Source organism: Protopterus annectens, chromosome 2.part0, assembly GCF_019279795.1.
Source record: "Protopterus annectens isolate FY-2018-M chromosome 2.part0, PAN1.0, whole genome shotgun sequence".
NCBI classification, from domain to species: domain Eukaryota; kingdom Metazoa; phylum Chordata; order Ceratodontiformes; family Protopteridae; genus Protopterus; species Protopterus annectens.
This window is the reverse complement of record NC_056728.1, coordinates 117,189,581-117,213,013: the sequence shown is the minus strand read 5'-3', so window position 1 is coordinate 117,213,013 and position 23,433 is coordinate 117,189,581. Positions and strand designations below refer to the sequence as shown.

At 39.8% G+C, this 23,433-nt stretch overlaps 1 protein-coding gene across 1 annotated transcript in view; it reads left to right on the top strand.

Moving 5' to 3' along the window:
* The window catches only part of LOC122792988 (nmrA-like family domain-containing protein 1), a gene marked incomplete in the record, with an annotated part of 438,251 nt that overhangs the window by 142,800 nt on the left and 272,018 nt on the right, over positions 1-23,433 (top strand). Inside the window, 1 exon segment of the mRNA XM_044060607.1 lies at positions 4,205-4,431. Within this exon segment, the coding sequence (XP_043916542.1) occupies positions 4,205-4,431 (227 nt within the window).

Genomic DNA, 23,433 nt, shown 5'->3' with positions numbered 1-23,433 from the left:
TATACCTCCTGTTTTGGATGTAGTGGGAGATGTTTTTCAGAGGCTTCTCTTAATCCTGATTCTTTGCCTCCTGCTCCTGTTAAAGCGGATAGGTATTACAGGGTGCCTGAAGCTCATAAGTATCTTTTAAGAGTCCTAGGGCAGACCCAGAAACTGTCCTAAAGGTGTTAAAGCTTCTGTTGTAAAGAATCCGGTTCCTGCAGACAAAGAGGCTAGGGCCTTGGATAGATGGGGAAAGAAAGTTTATACTTCTTCCACTCTTGCTATGAGGGCTTTGCCAGTTTCACATGTTGAAATACCAAAACTATCTCCTTTCACAATTGAAGTCTAAGGTTGATGCTCTGGCAGTAGGTATTGATTGTAAAGAGTTGCAAGATTTAGTACATGTTTCTGAACAGGTGGGTAAGCATTCTTTGCAATGTGGTTTTGATGCTCTAAGGGATCAAAATTTGTCTGAACATGTTAAATCAAGGATTTTAGATGCTCCTTTACAATCTGACGTGTTGTTTGGTCCTCCTGTTGAGGCAGTTTTAAAGAAAATGGAAGACAAGGCTAAGTCTATGCAGACTGTTAAAGATTTTTGCAGGTCCAGCCTCCAAAGTTTAGTAGAAATTGGCCTACTAAGGATCCTTCTTATGATTCCCAGTCTAGGGGTAGATCTAGACATGGTAGGGGCAGAGCTCAGGGCTCTTTCAGGCCTAGAACAGGGAGTTCTCCTGCACAGTCTCTGGCAGCACCTTTGGGAGGAAGGTTGGCACTTTTCAAAGAAAATTGGAGTTTAATTACCCAAGACAGATGGGTATTGGATATCATACACCACGGTTACAGGTTTTATTTCCATACCTTGCCTCCTTTCAAAGGCATGCCAGACATTCCTCCTCAACAAAGAATAGAGGCTCACAAGCAAGTTTCTAGACCAATTTTGGATTTATCTACCCTCAACACTTATCTGGACATTCCCAAGTTCAAAGCAGCTTTTACCTCTGCTGGGCAAAGATCATTGGATGGTAACTTTGGATCTCAAGTATCAGACTAAGTTGCAGGAAGTATCTTTCTGGCTCCAGTGATAGCTTTCTTCAGGCTAAAAGGAATACAGATCTATCCTTATTTGGACGACTGCCTGATTCTGGCTCAAGGAAGGAAGAGCTTCATCATTTGGAATATGTGATAGCAGTGCTAAGATGCAACCCCAGACAAACAACAGAGTCTATCCCTTTACTTCCATCAGCTATCTCATCAGTCCGGCTGACTGCAAGGACAGTCCTTCAAATCTCAAAAATGTATGGACACAGCACTGCCAAGATCTAGACACTGTCATTCAAATAATACCTTGCATTCAAAAGGAATTTTTGTGGTGGGCTCAGGAATGTCACCTAAACAAGGGACTGTCTGTGACCATTTTAACGACAGATGCCTCAGACAAAGCTTGGGGAGCTCATCTAAATGGAAAGTGGATACAAGACAAGTGGCCTGCCAGACTACAACATCTACATATCAACCTGAAGGAGATGTTAGCAGTCCAGTTTGCATTAATAGCTTTCAAGGATTTACTTCTTCCAGGGCAGGTGTTGATTCTAACAGACAACACAACTGTCATGTGGTACATCAACAAGACTGCTCACAGTTTACAGCTCAATCTTCAGGCAAGGTTTCTGCCAGGAGCACAGAACTCCTTAGCAGATGTGTTGAGCTGGATCCTCATGTATTTCAGAAATTGACAGTGTCATGGGGAACTCCAGACATAGATCTGTTCGCTTCTCCACTAAACCATCAGCTGCCAAAGTTTTGCACAAGGTTTCATCCCACAGCTTGGAAAGTGGATGCTCTTTCTTTCAATTGGAGCAATCTTCATGTGTATGCCTTTCCTCCTGTGCCTCTCCTCCCAAAGGTACTTCTAAAGGTCAGACAGGACAAGCCAAGGATGATTTTAATAGCTCCAGATTGGCCTCGACAGCACTGGTACCCATTACTGAGAAGTCTGGTGCGGAAGCCTCCATGGCCTTTGCCTTGATTCCACACCTGTTGTCACAGGAGAACAGCCATTTGCTGAATGTCAAACTTCACTCTCTTCACCTAGCATATTCTGTTTTGAACCATACAACAAGTTTTGAATGTGATTTTGGAAGCTAGACTGCCTAGTACAAGGAAAGTGTATCCAGATAAATGGAAGAGATTTTTATTTTGGAGTGCAGCTAAAGATTTTGATGTTTCTGAGCCTAATTTGAGTGTGGCTCTTCAATATCTTACTGAGTTACTAGACAAAGGTTTGTCTTTCTCTTCTATTAAGGTTCATGCTGCAGCAATTTGCTCACTATGATTGTGTCCCACCATTGTTTTCTCATCCTTTGTTCAAGCAATTTCTTAGAAGAATATAAGACCGCTCCTACTCCTGCTTGGGATCTCAATTTTGTGTTGGAGAAACTCTACAACCTTTGAGCCTGCAGCTACTTCTGAGTTGAAATATTTATCATGGAAGACTGCTTTTTTGTTGGCAATTACCTCTGCAAGAAGGGTTTCTGAATTGCAGGCCCTTATGGCGGTTGAGCCTTTCTTGATTTTCCATAAGGATAGGGTATACTAATCCTTCCTTTATGCCTAAGGTGGTTTCTAGTGTGGCTTTAAACCAAACTATTCATTTGCCTACTTTTATGCAAATCCCCAAAATAAAGGGGAAAAGATTTTGCACACTTTAGATGTACACAGGCAGTTGCGTTATTATTTGGACAGAACTAAAGGGTTCAGGCAGTCTCAGCAGTTGTTTGTTTCTTTTGCTTTGAGTTCTCAGGGCAAGCCTGTGTCAAAACAGACTATTTCTAAGTGGATTGGGTTTTGCATTGCTTTCTGTTATTCCCATCATGGCAAGGAGATTCCAGCTGGGATTAGGCCTCATTCTACTAGGGCTACTGCCACATCAACAGCTTTTAGGCAGCTACTTGGAGTTCAGTGCATACTTTCTCTAGGCATTATCACCTGCCACTTTACTCTAAATCTAGGGCTGGTTTGCCACTGCTGTTTGTAGTTAGCCATCCTCATGTGAGATGAAGAACATAGTACAGTTTTGTACCTACCATAAATGTAGATGTTCATATAGTTAGTGCAAGGGTGGTTGGTTGGTGGTTTGCTGTCTTTGTTTTGACCTTTATTTTAGGGTCTTCTGACATCTGGGGCAAGAAAAGACTGAGGATATTCATGCGCATTTGTACCTGACGTCCTGATGTCAGTCAAAAGTGGTAAGGACTGCAGCAATGTGGATCTTCGAACATCTACATTTATGGTAGGTACAAAACTGTACTTTACATCTGCTTGACGTTCATAGACAGTTGCATTTCTACCTGCACAGGACAAAGAAATATAGAAAATCCAAGCAACTATTTATATCCTTCTCACATAATCAGCTGGACCAGGCAGTGTCCAAATTTACACTAGCAAAATGGATTACTAATTGTATTACTACCATTTATTCCTTAAGAGGCATACAGCTACCCCTGTCCTTCAAAAGCTCATTCTACTAGGTCGAGGTCCACTTATTTGCTTTTTCAGCTGGAACCTCTATTGATGAAATTTGTGCAGCAGCAACTTGGTCAAAGTCACATACATTTGTTTCACATTATAAATTGGATATTGTCTCCAGGAACAGAGCATTCTTCGGCTCCACTGTGCTCAGGCATATCCTTCCACAAGGGCCACACAAGATTCACATAGCTGGGGACTCTGACCCATTAGTGAGGATGAATGAAATGGACAACATCAGATTTAGAAGTTATGTACATACCACACCTTGGCAACTGTGTTGTCCAGTTTCATTCTTCCTCACATCCCACCCATCCATTCCCCATCATAAGCTATTGAGAGCTTATCTAGAGGAATTAGGAACCCATAGATTCTTTGTTTGAGCTCCAGATTATGGTAATACCATTTCCTTTCTCTATATCTTTGTAGATAACTATCCATAGAGCAGCAAACTCTGTCTGAGGAATTAAAGGAGATGTGAGGCATCATAGGAGACGAAGGGGCTCGATGCTCGGATCACAAGTCTTCTGAAGTGGCTGAATCGGATCTGATATCGGATCCAAAGACCTGTCAGTGAGGAAGAATGAAATAGGACAACACAGATGCCAAGTTATGGTAAGTACATAACTTCTAATTTTATACTAACATTTTTCTATTTACATGCATTTGTTTGTTTGTTTTTCACACAACTTAGGGGCACAAGGTGGGTCAGTTGCTGATGCCTTGCTGTCTGATGGCACCTTTAAGGTGAGAGCAATAACTCGGAATCCCATGAAAAAGAATGCAAAGAGACTTCATGAGCGTGGGGCAGAGCTTGTAAGGGCTGACCTGGATGATGATAAGAGTCTCAGAACTGCACTTAAGGATGTATATGGAGTCTTCCTTGTTACAGATTACTGGGAGCATATGGACAAAGAGAGAAGTGATGCAGGTAGGATTCAACACTGCAGTTTGTAAAATATGCTTTTTTGTCGATTTGATTCATTTAAGTTTGCTAGAGTTGCAGGCTGCAGACCCTCTTAGATACTTTATGCTTTCATACAAGGCTTCTTTTAATGTGAGTGGATGGAGTTTGGAGACTGTAATGCAGCGTAAATGTATCCTTCAGAGGAGGTGTTTAAGGTTTGGTAAATAATCTCACTGTAAAACTGTAGGCTGTGCAGATTCTGGATCTGACTGAATTACAGCAAGTATTCATGACGCACTACTGATGCAGATGAGCAGCAAATTCCATGATGTTGAGAAGCATATTGATCAGGTAGGCTACACATAACATTATGTTTTGCCATAATATTGAGTTACTCAGTGCCAGATGGATCCCTGTGGTATAAGAGAACAGGCCGCTGAATCATGTTAGTAATTGGAGTTTATATACAGTATGGGAAGTTGTGTACACCTCATAGCAGAACACTGTGAAATATTCCACATTGGAATAATTTAGTACTATTATCCATAGTTTCTAATGCAAAGTGGCAGGATACCTTGCAGGAGGATAAAGCACACACACAGCACATGCTATGTATGCAGAGAGCAGTGAAAGGCAATAATAGGTCATTACACTTGCCTGTTTGGTACTGGAGACACAACTTGCATCGTCAGAAGCATGTCTGTGTGCAATATGTAGGCCACAGTTATGTTGTGGTACCCTTTGTAGGACTACATAGTTACAAAATGAACTGCAAATGTTTAGCAATAAATTATCATGATGCCTGAAGTTCTGAAGACCATTGACAAAGCCATGTTCCTTTAATAAAAGTCTCTAGTAACAATTTGCTAGGATATACACTCAGCTCTTTTTCTAAAAGGCAGATGCATTTGAGTCGAGCAGAAGGTAAAATGTAAAAATGTCTAGCTATAGTTAGAAAATTGTTTAAAAATATATGTATATCTATGTATATTTGTATCTATCATATATTTTATGTTAAAAGGTAAACAGAACATATTTTGTGTTATTGAAATCATTGGTCTTCTATTATTCACCAACATTCCTTGTGGTACAGTGAAAGCAAATTTATAATCATTTGTTAAACATGCACCAAGTTCCTGGATTTCCTGTTTTTATCCCTGCTGTCTCCACCCATCAGACTTTCTATGGTAAACTGAACCGTGGTGATTGCCAGTCGTGTGAGTCTTGCATCTTGACAGCCATCAGGGATTTTACTTAAGACTTCAAGCCCTCCCTTTGATGGCTGCATACATGCTCCATGGTTGCCAGCCTTTCCATTTTTCCAGGCTTACCAAAAATGTGAATGATATCCAGTAGTCTGAAAATTACTGTTACAATCTCCAGTTTTCTATTTGCCACAGCAAATAGAATGTTGGAATTTGCCAAATCACTGCCTCAACGATTATTTGCAGAAGCTTTGCTTTAATGCGTTACAATCATGTCTGAATACAAAGAAAAGGGGACACAAAAATAAAAGGCATTATAGCACCTGCCGTTGTGCTCATGTACATCATACAATAGACATGGAAGTTGGCAGAATAGGCAAGAAAATGAGAGGATCAAGGTGGGGCTAGGGTCAGGTGTAAGAATTTGCATGCTTGTGCACATCGATGTGCCCATGTACCTTGGGGCAGAGTTGGCAGGAAAATGGGAGGAAAGGGTTGAGGCTAGGAGAAGTTGCAAGAGTGTGCACGTTCCTTCACATGTCCTATGTAGACTACCATATACATGGCTTGGCAGGGACTAAGTGCATGTTCTAGCTATTGCTGCCAACAAGACACATTTCCTCTAGTAGGTGCTCAGAATGTAGTGAACTGCCATCCTTCCTCCAGGATGGTTGAGCTGTTATCATCCACTTACTACCATCTTCCCTTGCCTGACTGTTTAAGTACCAGACTGCTAACTGAAGTCGAGCCGACTGGATTGTAGTCGGGGCTTTATTCTTCTTCTCCACAGTTAGACATGTGGATTCTTATTGCCTTTGAAGCACAAGATTAATTTTAAGGCCTCTTGTTCATTACTATTGTCCCCTATCATTTGCAGTTATTTAAATAAGCATTTCTTTCAAGTATTTGAATTTTGGTTTCTGAACTTATTTTCCTGAGGTTCAGGCTCCTAAACAGCAAGACATTGCCTTATGTTTCATTTGAGTAAGGACACATGCCTGAAGTGCAATTCAGTTGCAGAGACATACAGCTGTTACGGATTCACTCTGGGCACAGAGAAGCATACAGTGCCATGCCTGTAGCTTCAGTAACCAAGTGCATGAGGTAGGAGAAGTAATGTGTGTGCTGTGCTTGGTGTACAGTGCATGTGTATGTAACTGCAGAATGCAGAAGTTTGCTACAGTATGATGGAAATCTGCATGCTGTTGCAGTCACACTTGTGCTCCAGTATGTATTTTAGGCAATGTTCCCTAGACATTGAAGGGGGCAATAGTCCACACATACCATTAATAAAGGAATTGCCCGTTGTGCACTGCATTTTCACTGACATGCCCTCCATGCATCCTGCTGCTACCTGTCATACTGTCTGCAGTCTCTAGGCGGCTTGGGGGCCATGGACATTAGTTCCACCCTGTGTGCTTGATTATTGAAGTTTTAAGCATGGTGCTGCATGTTTCACTGTGTCCACAGGGAATTTGCAACAGCAGTATGTCTCTGCAGCTGAGTTTCAATTAAGCCATGTACCTCCAACCAAATGTAGCACAAGAAAAGTCTCACTGCCTAGGAGCCCAAACACATTTTCCTGATATCCTAACAAAACTGTTATTTATTTTCCAGGTTGTCTTCCCTTTTTTCACACCCAGGGCAGAAATATTAAGGACCCAAATCTGGCATTCGATGATACTTAGTTCTTTGACCAGAATCCTGTACCAGATCGTTAAAGTAAGTCACCTAACACCTCCAAATGGGATTAAGTAGTCCAAGTAAGGACACCCTCCTTCCCACTGCAGGTGCACCCAGAAATAACTTTTCTGTCATTGTCTTGTAGGTAGCCACACTAGCAACAGCCACAGACACTTTTTCTGCTATACTCCATCTTTGTCTTAACATTCCCAGTCACTTTTATAATGTTTTAATGAGTTACATGATCCACAGGATATAAATAGAACTAAAACGTTGTCTTTGTGTGCTTTGCTGAGCAGGACACAGAGATAAACACACACACGTACGCACATGCACACGCACGCACACACACACACAAAGCCAAACACCTGGTCTTAAATTTTTTTTTCCATCCTGTCTCTGCTTTGTTGTCATCCCAAGGTATGAATGCACTGCAGATCTCTCACCCCTGGGAACAAACTGGCTTATTAGGTTGGACTGGAGTGGACAAACTAGATGGCTGAATGGAGGGGATTGTGCCAAAAACAACAAAAAAAAGAATTGTAACCACATCAGAAAAATAAGCCCACCATTTTGAAAGTCGAAGGCTGGGTAATGATAAAGATTTTGTGTTAATTGCCAGGGTCACAAAGGCAGTTTTAATTTGCATCTAATGAATGGTGATATGCAAGTAACGCACAAAGTAGAAAGGGGTACATGTTTCTTCAGTAAAAATTGAATTGTGTTTGTTTTTCCTACCTTTGGGACACTTGAGGACAACTCCAACAACAGTAGAATCAACATCATCATTATCATCAGTCCCCTTTTTTCCCCATTTTCTACATGAGGTGGGGTATCATGTTAACTGTCACTATCTTTCTCGATTCAGTGCCACACTCCTGCCTACAACACTCATGCCTTACTGTAACAGAACTTTTCACACAATCCATCCACCTCTTTGTTGGACGTCCTTATCTCCTCTTACCTTCCTCCTGTCTGTCCCAAATGTTCTTTACCAGATTGTCGTCTTCTTTACTGCACATGTATGCAAACCACTGTAACCTCTTCTCTTTTATCTTTTCTTAATTGGAGCTACCGTGGCATCTGCTGTTATGTCCTCATTTCATCGGTCCCACAGTGTGCTTTCTACCACCTTTCTCAGGCACTTCATTTCCATCACCTCTAGCTTCCTCATCTGCTCTGCTTTTACTGCCCACATTTCTGTACCATACAGTAGTACTGATCACAACACTGTCTTGTACACCTTACTTTTCACCTTTTTTTGGCATTCTCCTGTCATAGACTACACTGGAGACTCTCTGCTAGTTGGCTGCAGTCCCTCTGATTCTAGCTTTGACCTCTTCATTCAGACTTCCTGTCTCCTCAACCACACATCCCAGATACTTGAAGCTTTTTACCTGTTTGATGATGTGAGATCATTTGAATATCAAACTGATTTGTATAGATGCTTGGGTTAAAAATGTATTTGTGAAGCTGTTTTTGTTAAAACTGTATCAACAGTGGGTCCTGCTGGACAGAAAAGAAATATACATGCATGTCAGGCTGTATTGTTTTAACTGCTGAAATGTATATATTTTAACATAGGATAATGGGAAGGGAAGCAGTTATGTTCAGCCCAGCTAACCTTAAGAAAAAATAGCCTGAAATTAAATGACTTGCTTTAGGCCATAAAGATTCTATCCCATAGGTCTGAATGCAGCCAGAGATGCAATGTCTATGAAAAGCCTTTCTGCAGGAAGGGTACAAGTGTTGGAATTGTTTTCTAGCTTCCAGATGCTGTATTAAGCCTTTAGCTAAAGTTTGTATGTATTGTGACACATCTATGATGCATCCTGGCTCAATATCTAGTAAGGTGGTAAGTGTGAACCACAAAATCAGGTGACCAGATGTGATGATGTTCTGTAGCCAGCACTAAAATTGCATTTAGGTACTAGTGAGAGATGTCAGCAGCACTCAACACTCTTATTGGAACTGACAACGAAAACACTCCTCCAGTTCATCCTGTCTTGCTCTAGCAAGTAAGTAGGGAACAGTAATTCTTCAGTCAGTTAGGAAAATAAAGAAAGACTAAAATATTGTTTTTCTGTATCTGTCTAAATCTTTCCATCTGTGTTGTTTTTATATTTCCTGTGAACTGAAACTCTTGTGTTTATTGTGAATAGATATTCAGTATTCCCTTATTTATTTTATTAAATATATCTAAACTTTTCATTGTGGCTGGTCTTTTAGAAAATATTTTAACCTTTGAGAGCACTTGGATGTATTTACTGGCATTTTAGTTTGACGTTCCTGAAAGTCTTGCTGCTTGGAAACGCTACCATTTGTATAATTTTTATTTTATTTATTTTATATTTGTTGACCGGGTTTGTCCGGCTGGGCTACAAATGCACATTTTCAGTAGAGGCCTGAGGAGAAAAGCTCCAAAAGAAAATATACATTTTACATATTGAATACATATAGAAATACATTCATCAGTACCACAGATTACTGCATTACAGTGCCACACTTTACATTCATCAGTACCACATATTGTTGCATTAGTGTCATACATTAAACTGTGGCAAGTGAAATACATATAGAAATACATTGATCAAAGGGATACATTCATAATTACTTATTATATACATAATAGTGCAATAGTTACATAGCTGAAATATTTTACGAGTTATGTTTATACAGTGATGTACCAAGAGGAGAAGATAAAGTAGTAAGTGTGTTTATTGAAGGGAAGTAAGAGAGAAGAGAAGTAGAAGGTTATAGGGGAGTGTTTATGGTGGTTAATTACATTGGCAAGTCCATTTTTCATGAAGGTATTTTTTTGTAGCGGTTTTGAATTGCTTGGGATGTTCAAGGGATCTTATATCTAATAGATTTTTAGTAGGCCTTGTTCAGAACTGCAGATTAATCTAGTGGATAGGTAATGAGAGATTAGAGATGAGATAGTTGGACAGAAAGAGGGTTTGTAGAGAATGGAATGAATAATCTGAAACTGATTATACCAAAGCAGGTTAGGTAATTCTAGCAAATTTAATTCTTTTAGTGAGACAGTGATGGGACTTGTAAGAATTTTGGGCAGCAAATCTTGCAATCCTGTTATAAGTTGTTTCTAACTTGTTTAGTAGTCCAGTGTTGAGGCTGGTGAGAATTTGGGAGCTATAAAGTAAAGTGGGTAAGAGGTAGGCATTTGAAAGGGTTAGTTTAGCTGCTTTGGTAAGATATTTTTTGTTTCTATAGAGGAGACCTAGCTTGAGTTGTGTTTTTCGGATACAATTATTGACGTGTAAATCAAAGGTTAGTCTATCATCAATAGTAACACCTAAGAGTTTTATACTGGCGTCCACCTGTATTTGAGTATTATTTTGTGACAGTATGGAGAAGGAAGACTTTTATATGGTTAAGATTTTTAGGGTGAAAGAGTAGTAATTTGGTTTCCTTTGGATTAAGGATAAGTTGGTTTTCAGATGGCCAGTTTTCTACAGAGTTAAGAGGACTGTGTGTTTGATTTTAGTTGAGTTGGTGATTCAGCAATAGTGATAAGTGTCGAATCATCTGCGTATTGTATCAGTGAGGATCCAGGACAGGAAAAGTTTGGTAAAGATGTTAAAAAGAAGTGGCCCAAGGATGGATCCTTGTGGAAAACCCATTTTAACAGGAAGAAGAGGGGAGAAAGCGGAGAGCCATTTGACTGAATCAGAGAGATGGCTGTTGAACCAAGATATGGTGGATGGAGAGAAGTGTAAGTTTGCTAGTTTAAGGAGAAGAAGTTTGAGAGACTGTATCAAAGGCTTTAGAGAGGTCAATGAAGAGAGAGGAAATAAGTTTGTTACTGTCTCTAGTTAGTGATGCAGAGTTTAGGAAAGATAGGAGAACTGTAGTAGTGCTGTGCATGGGACGTAAGCCATGTTGGGTAGGTGTGAGTAGATTTTCTTGCATAAGGTAGTGTAAGACTTGATTGTGTATACATTTTTCCAGAATTTTGGAGAGTGGTGATAGTATGGCTATGCGTCTAAAATTAGTTATATTTGTGGAGTTTCCTCCTTTGTGTATTGGAAGGGTGTAAAATTGCTTCCAGATGGAAGGGACTGTGGATTCCAGAATAGAGCCGTTTATTAGAATAGAAACTGGGAAAGTAAGAACATCAGCAGCAGCCTGAAGGAATGCAGAGGGGAATGTTGTCTACAGGTGTGGAACAAGGTTTTAATTTAGATAGTAGAGTTTTAATATAGTTAGTGGAGACAGGTTTGAGGGAGAAGGTAGTGGTAGGGTTACTACTGATGGAAGAGTTTGAGCTCTTGGGTCTATTGTTGGTGGAATAGTTGTGTCTTGATTTAGTAATTTGGATATTGAGTCTATAAGGTAGTTGTTAAATATGGAGGCAGTTTCCTCATGTGTTTTGTCAGGATGAGGGTTAGGGGAGACTTGCGTACCTGGGCGTAGTATTTGATTTACAGAGTGCCAGAACTTTTTAGGGTTGGATTTAAAGGTAGAAGATGGATTATATAAGTATTACTTTTGCTAAGTGTAATTGGGTAACCTGGTAAGAGCTTTAGAGTAGCTGACTTTGGGGTGTTCTGGTGGCAGTATCTACCTTATATGGGTGGAGGTGGCATAGTGGGTAAATCTGTGCCAGCCTTTCCCAGGTGTGTGTGTGTGTGTGTGTGTGTGTGTGTGTGTGTGTGTGTGTGTGTGTGTGTGTGTGTGTGTGTGTGTGTGTGTGTGTGAAAATCAAATCTCAGTGGAACAAGGACACAAAGCACTGATTTCTCACAGAGGGTGGTGGAGGACTTTGCATGGAACACCTGGCTGAGGACTCGATTCTGAGGTGGTCAGTGTGGACTCTTGTTTGGGACCTGGAGAGGAAGTCCATCCTCAGGGTTGGAGTGCGCTTTCCCTGTGTGCTGTTAAGGGAAATTGTGCTTGTTGCAAAGAGCTGTATCTGAAAATACTGTGTCTATTCTTTTCTCAATGAACTTTCCTCATCAGTGTCAGTGGTGAGGGTTGAGGCTTAATGTCACATATTGGTGAACAGCAGTGTGGATGTTAATTGAACTTCTGTAGCTTGTAAGCATTTGTTGCTAAAGTTGGTGTACTCTGAGCAGCCACGAGTTTCATTTTTCAAACACTTTTATTTTTTTTCTTCTTTTTTTGTAGTTTAGTTTAGTCAGGGCAAGCTGACAGTGAACCAGTTGGCTAGGGTAAGCAAATCCAAAGGACTGGCGCATGCCAACCTGACTAGAGAGGAATTTATTTCAAAAAACAAACACTATTAAAGACAAGCTTCAATACTTAGAAACTGCAATACACCAACAAATTCAGAGGAAGACACAGGAGTAGTTGATATCCATTTTTATTCCTTCTGTCCTGGTACCTCAGCTATTCGCCTTCAATGGGACATATATTTGCATTTTCAGTCTCCTTTTATATATGCTTTAATTAATTAATTAAACATCAATCAATCAATTAGACATCATTATATCAAACAATTTAACTCATTCACCACTGAAATATATTTCAAGGAAGGAAACATTTCTATTGAACTTTTTACAAACACATTTTTTTCTTCTTTTACTTGATTTACAAATTTTATAAATATTAATTACAAAATATGAACTGTAAACTAAACACTCCAAATATAATTAATTAATAAATTTCATTGTGCAATAAATTCTTTTCAGATGTGCATGCATATAACAACTAATCACTATGAAATATCAATATTACAAAACTTCAATTTTAATACATAATGAATCATTTGGTAAAAGCTAAATGTCATTAATACCCATTAAATTTCCAAGTTCATTCCCTTGGGGAATAAAGTATGATACTCAATGATAAACCTTTGTTCTAACTTACTCAAAACTACTTTGTAATTTCCTCTATTTGAATGAGGCCTGGCTAACACACTGAACTTAAAGCTATCATTCTCACCATTGTGTATGCTGCAAAAATGTGCAGCCACAGGGCTCTCTAGGTTTCCCCTCCTTATGTCACCTAGATGTTCCAAAATACGAATCTTAACTTGTCTAGTGGTTTGTCCAATGTACCACTTGGCTGGAATACAATCACAACCTAAAATGTAAATGACCCCTGTTGACCTACAATCAAACCTTTCGAAAGCAGTGTACATCTTTCCATTGATCTTCAAACCATGCATGTTTTTAGTTTTACTACAGACAGAACATTTCCCACATTTATACATCCCAACCATACCATCTCTTCTTACTTCGACTTTTCTGTTTAAGATCTCTTTCAAATTCGGATACCTTTTATAAGAAAAAGTAATATGTTTGGGAAAAAGGTGACCTATTGTAAGATCTTCACATCCACAAATCCTAATAACTTTTTCCATAACACATGAAAAATCAGAGTACTTGGATACAAAAAACAGCTTATCTAAGTCTAGTGCATTTTCAAACTCAAATGTATGTTTATGCCCTCGTATCCCAAATACTCTATTTTCACACAATCTTTGTTTTATAGATTCAAGCCTATCCTGCTCATATCCACGAGAATATAATCTAGCCGAAATTTCATCACACACCTCTTCCCAGAGGTTTTTGTCTGAAATATTTCTTAGATTCCTTTTAAATTCTCCTTCAGGTATGGCTTTAATCAAATGTGCAGGGTGCATGCTGCTAGCATGTAGAAAATTATTCACTGAAGTGGGTTTCCTATAGGTTTTATGCTCAACCAAACCATTTGCCCCCACATAAAATTCTACATCAAGAAAGGGAATTTGAAATTCAGAAATGTGTGCCACAAACTTTAAACCATGGTGATTGCTGTTTAAACTCACCATGAATTCATCAAAAAGAGTCATGCTCCCTTTACACACAAAAATCAGATCATCAATATAACGTTTGAAAAAAATCACATTATTAACAAAAAATGTGTTTTGAAACATAAATTCCCTTTCAAATTCCCCCATGTAGATCACAGCATAACTAGGGGCAAAAGCTGCACCCATAGCTGTTCCTTTTTCTGCAAAAATAATCCTTGTTCCACAAAAAATAATTGTGTGTTAAGCTAAACTCAAGCAAACTTAACAGAAATCTAGTATATGGTCCTTCCCCCATCATTTTGTACACTGCTTCCAAACCCCACCTAGTTTTAATGTTGGTGTAGAGTGATACAACATCAACACTAGCCCAATAATAATTCTCTTCCCATTTCAGTCCTTTTAAAGCCACACATACATCCTGTGTATTCTTGACGTGAGATTGAACCTTTGACAAAATTTCTTTAAATGATGGTCCAAGAAAATATTAACTCTCTCAACAAAAGACCCAATCCCCGAAATAATGGGTCTACCTGGAGGATTGGTAACATTTTTATGAATCTTAGGAATTATATACATATAGGGGTGTTGGGGTTCCTTCATGGTTAAACTTTTTACATCCTTACTAGTGAAAAATCCCAATCTTTCACCTCTCTCCAGTAATTCATGAAGTTCACCAGAATAAGACTCAAGGGGGTTGCTTTCTAGCTTTTGATAAGTATCATCCACCAGTAAATTATTAATTATGTTCTCATATTTATCTTTGTTCATAATCACCCAATTGCCCCCTTTATCTGCCGGTTTGACAGTTACTTTATCCAATTCCATCCTAAATGTTTTTAGGGCCAGCCATTCATTTTTAGTTAAATTAAACATCTTTTTTCGTATACAAAAAGCTTTATGTTCCGATTCCAGCTTGGCCATAATAACATGTTCAAAGGCATTTATTGCCAAAGATTTCTTAGGAGGCATAAAAGTACTGTCACCTGGAAAATGGGGAACTTTTAAGTGACCATAACCACCTCCAAAAACCCCCTCCAAGTCAGATTCCATAAGAGACTCATGAAAGTTTTCATTCTCATTTTCATCCCCAATTGCATCCAATTCCATGCCTTCATAATCATATATACTTAAATTTAAGAGAGTTTCATCAAAAACATCACTTTTTTCTTTAATTTTACTTTTTTCTTTTTCATGAAAATAAACCTTTAAATTTAATTTTCGAATAAAGGTTTTCACATCAAAAATAATGTCTGAAATGGACGGTATCCTGGTGGGTACAAATTTTGTCCCTTTTGAAAAAACACTCAACATTTCATCAGACAGGGTAAGGTCAGAGAGATTAATCACATTCAAACCATCATTGGCAATAATGCCAGCACTGAATTCCATTTCATTCTCAACTTCACAACTTCCAATGGTATCAATGGGCTCACACGATATATTAAACTCATTTTGACAATCATGAGATGTTACTAATTCAGTATTATCCTGATAGGTGACATTGGTAATTTTTTCATTCATACTACTGTCCCCATAACATTCATAAGAAGATTGTGACTGTCTGTGTGATGATATTAAAACATTTTCAGTATAACTAGTATAATCACACATAATTACATCCCTGTTAATAATATCATGCTGCACATTTTTGCTGGAATCACTAAACTCTAAATTAACTTTCTGTCCTAAATCATTCCTAATAACATCACTGGTAGACTGATTCACTTCTTCATCATTAGGCATCAGTTCTACAGAAACACCCATTGAACCAGACATTGTGTTTTCATGATATAATCTTGACACTAAGTCCAGAAATTCGGAACTATCAGCTGTATGAGTAACCAAAACAGCATTATAGTGTCGTGAACTAGCGACGCTGTTAAAACATTTAGTGTCCACAACATCTAGCAGCTCAATCTTCCCATTAACTGAACAAAAAGACTCCGGAAAAACATTAACATTAACCTGTCGTACACTAACAGTTTCATCTAAACAGTCAGTTTCCAGAGTAATGCATTGCTCTGAGCTCCCTTTCCTGTTACCACTTTCAAATTCATCAGCATTATTACGTACAAAAGTATTTGTACAAATGGATATCAACTACTCCTGTGTCTTCCTCTGAATTTGTTGGTGTATTGCAGGAATTTATTTCAGCCTTAATCACAGCTGCAGCACAGACCACCAACCAGGAAGACAAGTCTAGTGATTGGGATGTACAGCCCTCCAGAAACAGGACAGTTCACCTTTTCCTCAGAGGATTTAAAACCCGTCTGGAATTTAAGAGACTTAAACTGGAAGCAGAACATATGGAATTAGAATTGGCAGAGAGACTGCTGTGTTTGGACACTGAAGAAAATGAGAAGCAGCATCAACATGAGAGGGACATGCTGTCTCTTAAGGAACATGGATTTAATGGGGAAGAAAATAACCAAATCCCAGAAGCAACAAAGGTCAGTAAATTTCTTCCACAGTATAAAGAAGGTGATAATTTTGATTCATATATTTGAAAGAGTATGTAGACAATATGATGTTGACCAAGAGTTTTGGGTACGGTTCCTGACCTCCCCCCTTACTCCATGGTAAAGCTGTAACTGCTGTTTCTAAATTGCCTGATACTGATTGTTTAAATTATGACAAGGTTAAACAGTGTTTATTGGAATGTTTTAAATTAACACCTGAAGCTTACAGGAAAAAGTTTCATGAGTGTAAATGTAAGGCAAATGAATGTTTGTGATTCACTTATTTCCATAGATGGGTGAGTATATGTCAAGTCAACACATTTGAAAGGCTGGGAGACCTTTTGGTGAGGGAACAAGCCATCAGGACTTTGTCTGAGGACATGAGAATCTGTTTGGCAGACTGGGAGTGTAACTGTGCAGATGAGCTGTGGTGAAAAGGAGATCTCTACTTAGTAAGTAGGGCACCACTGCACAAGAAGGGGATACCCAGTGCTGCACAGGGATATAACCACCCCAACAGAGTTCACCAGTAACAGGGGAAGCCTAAGTTTAGATGTTTTAAATGTAAACAGAGGGGCCATGTAGCATACAGATGTCCACTGAAGCTAGGTGCGGAACAAAAAGCTGAGGGAGCCAGCAAGTGGGGATAACAGTATGCCAGTGGTAAGTTATGTGGAGACAACAGGGGTACCAAACTATCACCGGAGTTTGTATCTTGTCTTGGTGGATGGAAAGCAGGCTACTGCCAAGAAAGACACAGCCTCTAACATAACCATTGTGAAGTCTGCAGTGGTTAAAGAGGAGCAGTACCTGCTTGGGCAGTCCAGTCCAATCAGAGTTTTAGGAGGGACCCCATTCCAAATACCTTTGGCCAGGGTTTACCTTGACTGGAAAGGTAGAAAAGGAAGCAAGTAGATGTGTTTGAGGATATCCCTGCAGATGTCTTGATAGGGAATGATTTTGATAATGCAGTAAAGTGTGTGCATCCAGTTGCATGCAGGCTTGGAGACAGGCATATGGATCTCATAGCCCGGGGGAGACTCAGACAGACCCCACACCTGACTGGGACTGTTGATGTGGTATTTCAAGGCAGAAGCTACCCTGTAGCAGTGAGCTTGAAGGTGAGCCACAGCTACTGATGGGTACTGATGTTCCCTTGGACAGGGTGACTTTAAGCACAGACATGAGTGGTAGGACCTTGGCTGACAGTGAGACACCACTGTTAGAAGATACCAGACTTTCTGTGGAAGGGGAGCTGGGAAGGGTCACAAAGGTAGAGTTGAGACAGGCTCAGCTCTCGGACCCTACACTACAAGGCTTGAGGGAGATAGCTAAGCAGGCACCTGATTCTCAAGGAAAAGGGGAGTATGTATTCTAGAGCAAAGGGTTGCTGTATAGAGAGTGGACCCCTGAGGGGAGGGCTAGAGGGTGAGGTAATACAGCAGTTATTGCTCAGAGCCTACAGTCTGGCACTTTTAAAGCATACCAAGAGACATATTATACAGAACCTTTATTGGCCTGGGATTGCATGGGATTTAGCAGGGTACTGCAGAACCTGTGAGCACTGCAAAAAGTAGGTAAGGAAGTAGAAAAGGTCAAAGCTCCTTTGGTGTCTTTGCCTGTAATTGAGGAGCTATTTCAGAGGGTAGCTATGGATGTTGTGGGGCTTCTAAGTACCTCGCGTTCTACGGGAAAGAAGTATATTTTAGTGGTAGTAGATTATGCTACTAGATGTTTTGTAAGTGGTGGCTCTGTCCTGCATTGAGACAGTGAAGGTGGCAAATGCTTCATTAGGTATTTTCAGTAGGGTAGGTTTTCTGAGAGAAATACTGACTGATACAGGTGCCAATTTCATGTCAAGCCTGTTGGCTTGTCTGTGGGAGCACTGTGAGGTGAAGCACCTAAAAACTACCCCCTACCACCCCCCAGACTAATGGTCTTGTGGGGAGGTTAAACTCTATACTAAAGACCATTCTAAGAGCATTTGCAGACAATATTAAGAAAGAGTGGGGCAAATATCTGCCCCATCTGCTGTTTGCATACAGAGAGGTACCCCAGGAATCCACAGGTTATTCACCCTGTGAGTTGCTGTATGGGAATAGGGTGAGGGGGCCCTTTGATTTGATTTATGACAAATGGGAGGGTGAGTGAATTCCATAAGGAGTCTGTTGTGGCATATGTCCTAAATTTCAGGGCAAGGCTTAGGGAGCTCATGGGCTTGGCCCAGGAGAACCTGGCAGAAGCCCAACAGCAGGAAAAAGTTCTGGTATGACAGGAGTGCTCGAGCCCAAGATTATGCTGTGAGACAGCAGGTTATAGTGCTCATTCCTGTCAGACACGATAAGTTGGAGGCAGCTTGGGCAGGACTCTTCAAAGTGGTAAGGAAGGTCGGTGGTGATAACCACATGGTAAACCTGCTAGGCAGAAAGTGAGAGCATATTCTGTACCATGGTAACATGAAGAACCTTACCATGATAGCGAAGCCCTTGTGCTGAGTATTTGCAGTGGGTGGCAGAAGGAGTTTTAGGAGATCTGGTGACTGACCTCTTTAGTGAGGCTCTGACTGAGACCTCAGTGGAAGGGGTCAGCAATGCCAGTGCAGATGGGTTGTGAAAACTAAGTATGGTTTAATGTGTTCCCAGGCAGGCTCATTTCTTTCTAGCAACATTCCTCCCAGGTCGCTTGAAAAACTAGCTTGAGTATTCAAAGGGGGGTGAGATGATGATGTAAAATAGTGATAGCTGCACCAGCGAGAGTAGGACAGTGCATGTGCAACATGTCAGCGTAGCTAGCTGGAGTTTTGTAAGAATTATGTCATTTGAATATCAAACTGATTTGTACAGATGGCTTGCATTAAAATGTATCAACAGTGGGTCCTGCTGGACAGAAAAAAAATATACATGTATGTCAGGTGGTATTGTTGTAACTACTGACTTGTATATATTTTAACAGAGAATATTGGAAGGGAAGGGGTTAAGCTCGGCCTAGCTAATCTTAAGAAAAATAGCCTGAAATTAAATGACTTGGTTTAGGCAATAAAGATTCTATCTCCCTTAGAGCCACATGCTCGAGGGACTTGAACCTCAGCACAGAAATAAATAGAACTTGCTGGAGGGACAGGTTCATAACCCAGAGGCTCCCTCAGCTCTGGAATAGAATTCCAGTTCATGTGAGGCAGAGCACCTCACTGAATCTCTTCAAGAAGAATCTTGATAGGTGAATGGGGGATCGTAGGTTTGTCCCAGGGATTACTCCCGTGTCACTATTAGACAGAGGCACAGTAAACTAAACCTTAAAAAGGGCACAGTATACTCAAATCAAGGGGTGGCGTAAGCCATACAGAATCGGGCTAGGCTTATAATTGCCCCAGGGCAGATAGCCTAGTATGAACCTTTCTCACAGGTCTGAATACAGCCAGCGATGCAATGTCTATGAAAAGCCTCTCTGAAGGAAGAAGTGTTGGAATTGTGTTTTTATAGCTTCCAGATGCTGTATTTAGCTTTTAGCTAAAGGTGTGTGTGTGTGTGTGTGTGTGTGTGTGTGTGTGTGTATTGTGACACATTTGGGCCAAATCTTGGCTCGGTTTCTAGTGAGGGGGATAGTGTGGGAACCGCAGAGTCGGGTGACCAGATATGATGTCATTCTGTAGCCAGCATTGAAATTGTATTTAGATACTAGTAAAATATGTCAGTAGCAGTCATCACTCTGTTATTGGAACTATCAACAAAGACACTCCTCCATTTCATCTTGCCTTGCTCTAGCAAGTAAGTAGGGAACAGTAATTCTTCAGTTAGTTAGGAAAATACAGAAATGCTAGTTAATTATTGTTTTTCTGTATCTGTCTGAATCTTTCCATCTGTATTGTTTTTATATTTGCTGTGAATTGAAACTGTGGCTTTTATTATGAATAGATATTCAGTATTGTCTTATTTTTTATTAAATATATCTAAACCTTTCATTGTGGCTGGCCTTTTAGAAAATATTTTAACCTTTGAGAGCACTTGCATTTATTTAGGGGCACTGTGGCTTTACGTTCCTGAAAGTCTTGCTGCTTGGAAACTCCACCATTTATGTAAGTATTAATTTTACCAAGTATAATTGGGTACCCTAGTAAGAGCCTTAGAATAGTTGACTTTGGGGTGTTCTGACGGCATTGCAGGTAAATCTTTGCTAGCCTTTCCCAGGTGTGTGTGTGTGTGTGTGTGTGTGTGTGTGTGTGTGTGTGTGTGTGTGTGTGTGTGTGTGTGTGTGTGTGTGTGTGTAAATCAAATCACAGTGTGTGTGTGTCAGCTACTGGGAACAGGGACATAGAGCACTGGTTGTACCCCCAGGGTGGTGGTGGACTTGGCTTGGAACCACCCAGCTGAAGACTCAACTCTGAGGTGGTCAGTGTGGAGCCTTATTTGGAGCCTGGAGAGGAAGTCCAGCCCCAGGAATGGAGCATGCATTCCCTGAGTGCCCTTAAGAGAAATTGTGCTTGGTGCACAGAGCTGCATCTGAAAATATTTTGTGTGTGTCTGCCCTTTTCTCAGTGAATATTTCCCACTGGTGTCAGTGGTGAGGATTGAGGCTCTTTGATCACTGGCCCAGAAGAAGGACATCACAACCTGTTCTGTCTTCCCTTCTATCTCAGTTCTCAGCTTCTTCTGATTTCCCCAATTTGTTCCCAGTACCGCTTATGTTTCATCCCATGTGCCTTCAGTTTTGCATTGCATTCACCTATCCTTTGCATGAAGTTCTTGCTCAGTCTTCCTATAATGCCACATCATCTGAGTATAGCAACTTTGTTGATCTGTCCTCGATGACCTGTTTGCTAGTGTAGTCCATGCATAACCAGTATGAACAGCAGCAGGCTTAGAGATGAACCCTGATGCACACCCACTCCCATTGGGAACCCCTCTGTGAGGCCGAACACTGTTCATACTTGAGTCATTGGGTCCTTGTATATAGCCTGCACTAATTCTAGCAATGTTTCTGGGACTTTGAACCACCTCAGTACTGCCCAAATCGGCTTTCAGTGGAACTTCAATGAACTTGAATGATTCCATTGGAATTGATCTGTTAAATATTATTGACTGTGACCATCAACATCAGTATGTCAAGTGATTAGTGAATTCCAAAAAGTATTTCATCAATGCATTATAACATGAAATACATATTGACATTCTTGAGGTTAGATAACACTAGTTAATTACAAAAGGATTTTTGTGAAGCTGTCATCTATTTCCTTTTTCCCCGGAAATATATAATTAAGGTTTATTTGCAAAAGGCTATATATATACTGTGGAAATGTCTTTATGTGCAATATTAGGTGCAACTTTTGTTTTAGTTCTGTTAAATAGCATAATTTTGTTTAATAGATAATTGATTAAATAGATAGCACTGAAAATAGATTTTTAGCTCCAGTAGTCTTGCCATGATGTTACATATTGATCATATTGAAATGCAGTAACGTTTCAAAAGGACCAAGCTTATAAGTGCTGAAGAATTATCAATATTCAGGAGTGAGAGGCCCAACTGAATGGACAGGTGATTACCTTTCACAGTATTTGAGGGGAAATCACCACACCAAAGACAATGCTGTTTTATTTCATTAATTTTTTTAAACTCACGGGGGGGGGGGGGCTAGTAGATTATGTAAGTGGAAAATAATTAACAGACGCGTAAATATTTAACAATATTAACAGAGTCTGAGAGTGAAAAATACTTGGCTTATAAATGTTTAGTTTCATTTAGGTTAAATTCAGATAATGAAAATTGGATAATTATAAAGTATCATTGCATTGCTGTGTATAATAATTTCTCAAAACCTTGAATTTGTTTTCAGATGGAACTGAGCTATTTGTGGGATATTGAGCACGCTAAATGTTCAGATTTGTGTTAAGTTTAAAACCTGTAATGTTTTGTACATATCCTTATCATACTAGTTTGTGGAATTAAGTCATCTGTGTAAGCAGTTACGGAATGCTTTTGATCATAAGCAAGAATTTCTGATACTAGAAATTCAAAAGTGTGTAATAATGGATTCACAGTAATGGCAAAGTACTAATTTTGCCTGAAGTTTAAAGCTTCATCTCCATCTCTGCTGGGTCTAATACTGGCAGATCATCATTTCAGCCTATATAACTTTCCCAAGTTACCTTAGCCCCTCCCTTTTACCCATAATCCTCAACCCCAAAGGCATTCTCTCCAGATCTGATCAGCTGCTTTTTGATGTTACTGACTGCTCAAAATGGCCTCTGGCTTTGTTGTTTCAAAGTTTTCTGTGCAGTAAAGTGGTTCATTTTGAGCGGTTGCCTTATTGCCATGTTAATACTCTTTTGTTTGATTTGTGCTTAAACTCTGACAGAAAAGTCTGTACTAATAGACCCCCCCTTCATCAGAGGTACCATTTTGTGTACTTAGTTGTAAAAATTGAAAGACTATAGTTTCTTGTTTTTTGAAAGACTATATTTTCTTGTTTTTCTTGATGTGTTGGGGAAGTTTTCTTTTATGTTCTGAAAACTGTAGTACAGTGCTTTGTGCAATTTTGTCATCTGTTGCTGTTGTGACTGTACTTTTGTTTTTATAATTGTCAACAGATAGCACACTTGCTTTTGGTGCAGAAGGTAGGGTGTTCTATTCCCACACCAGAAAGATTGATTGCTGACACTAGTGCAGCATAAGGGGGGGACACTTTTGAGTGTGCCAGCTTTCATATGAGATTTTAAATCAAGGCCTCATTTGCTTGAGGTGGTGGTACATCAGGTGGATGTAAAAGATACCACAACACTTATCAAAGAATAGAAGTTCCTCGATTCCCTGGACAAATTTTCCCCAGTAGTATAAATACTACCTCAGGTCACCTCTGAAAAGAGGCTACTAGCCTAGTGTCTCTAACCAGATAAC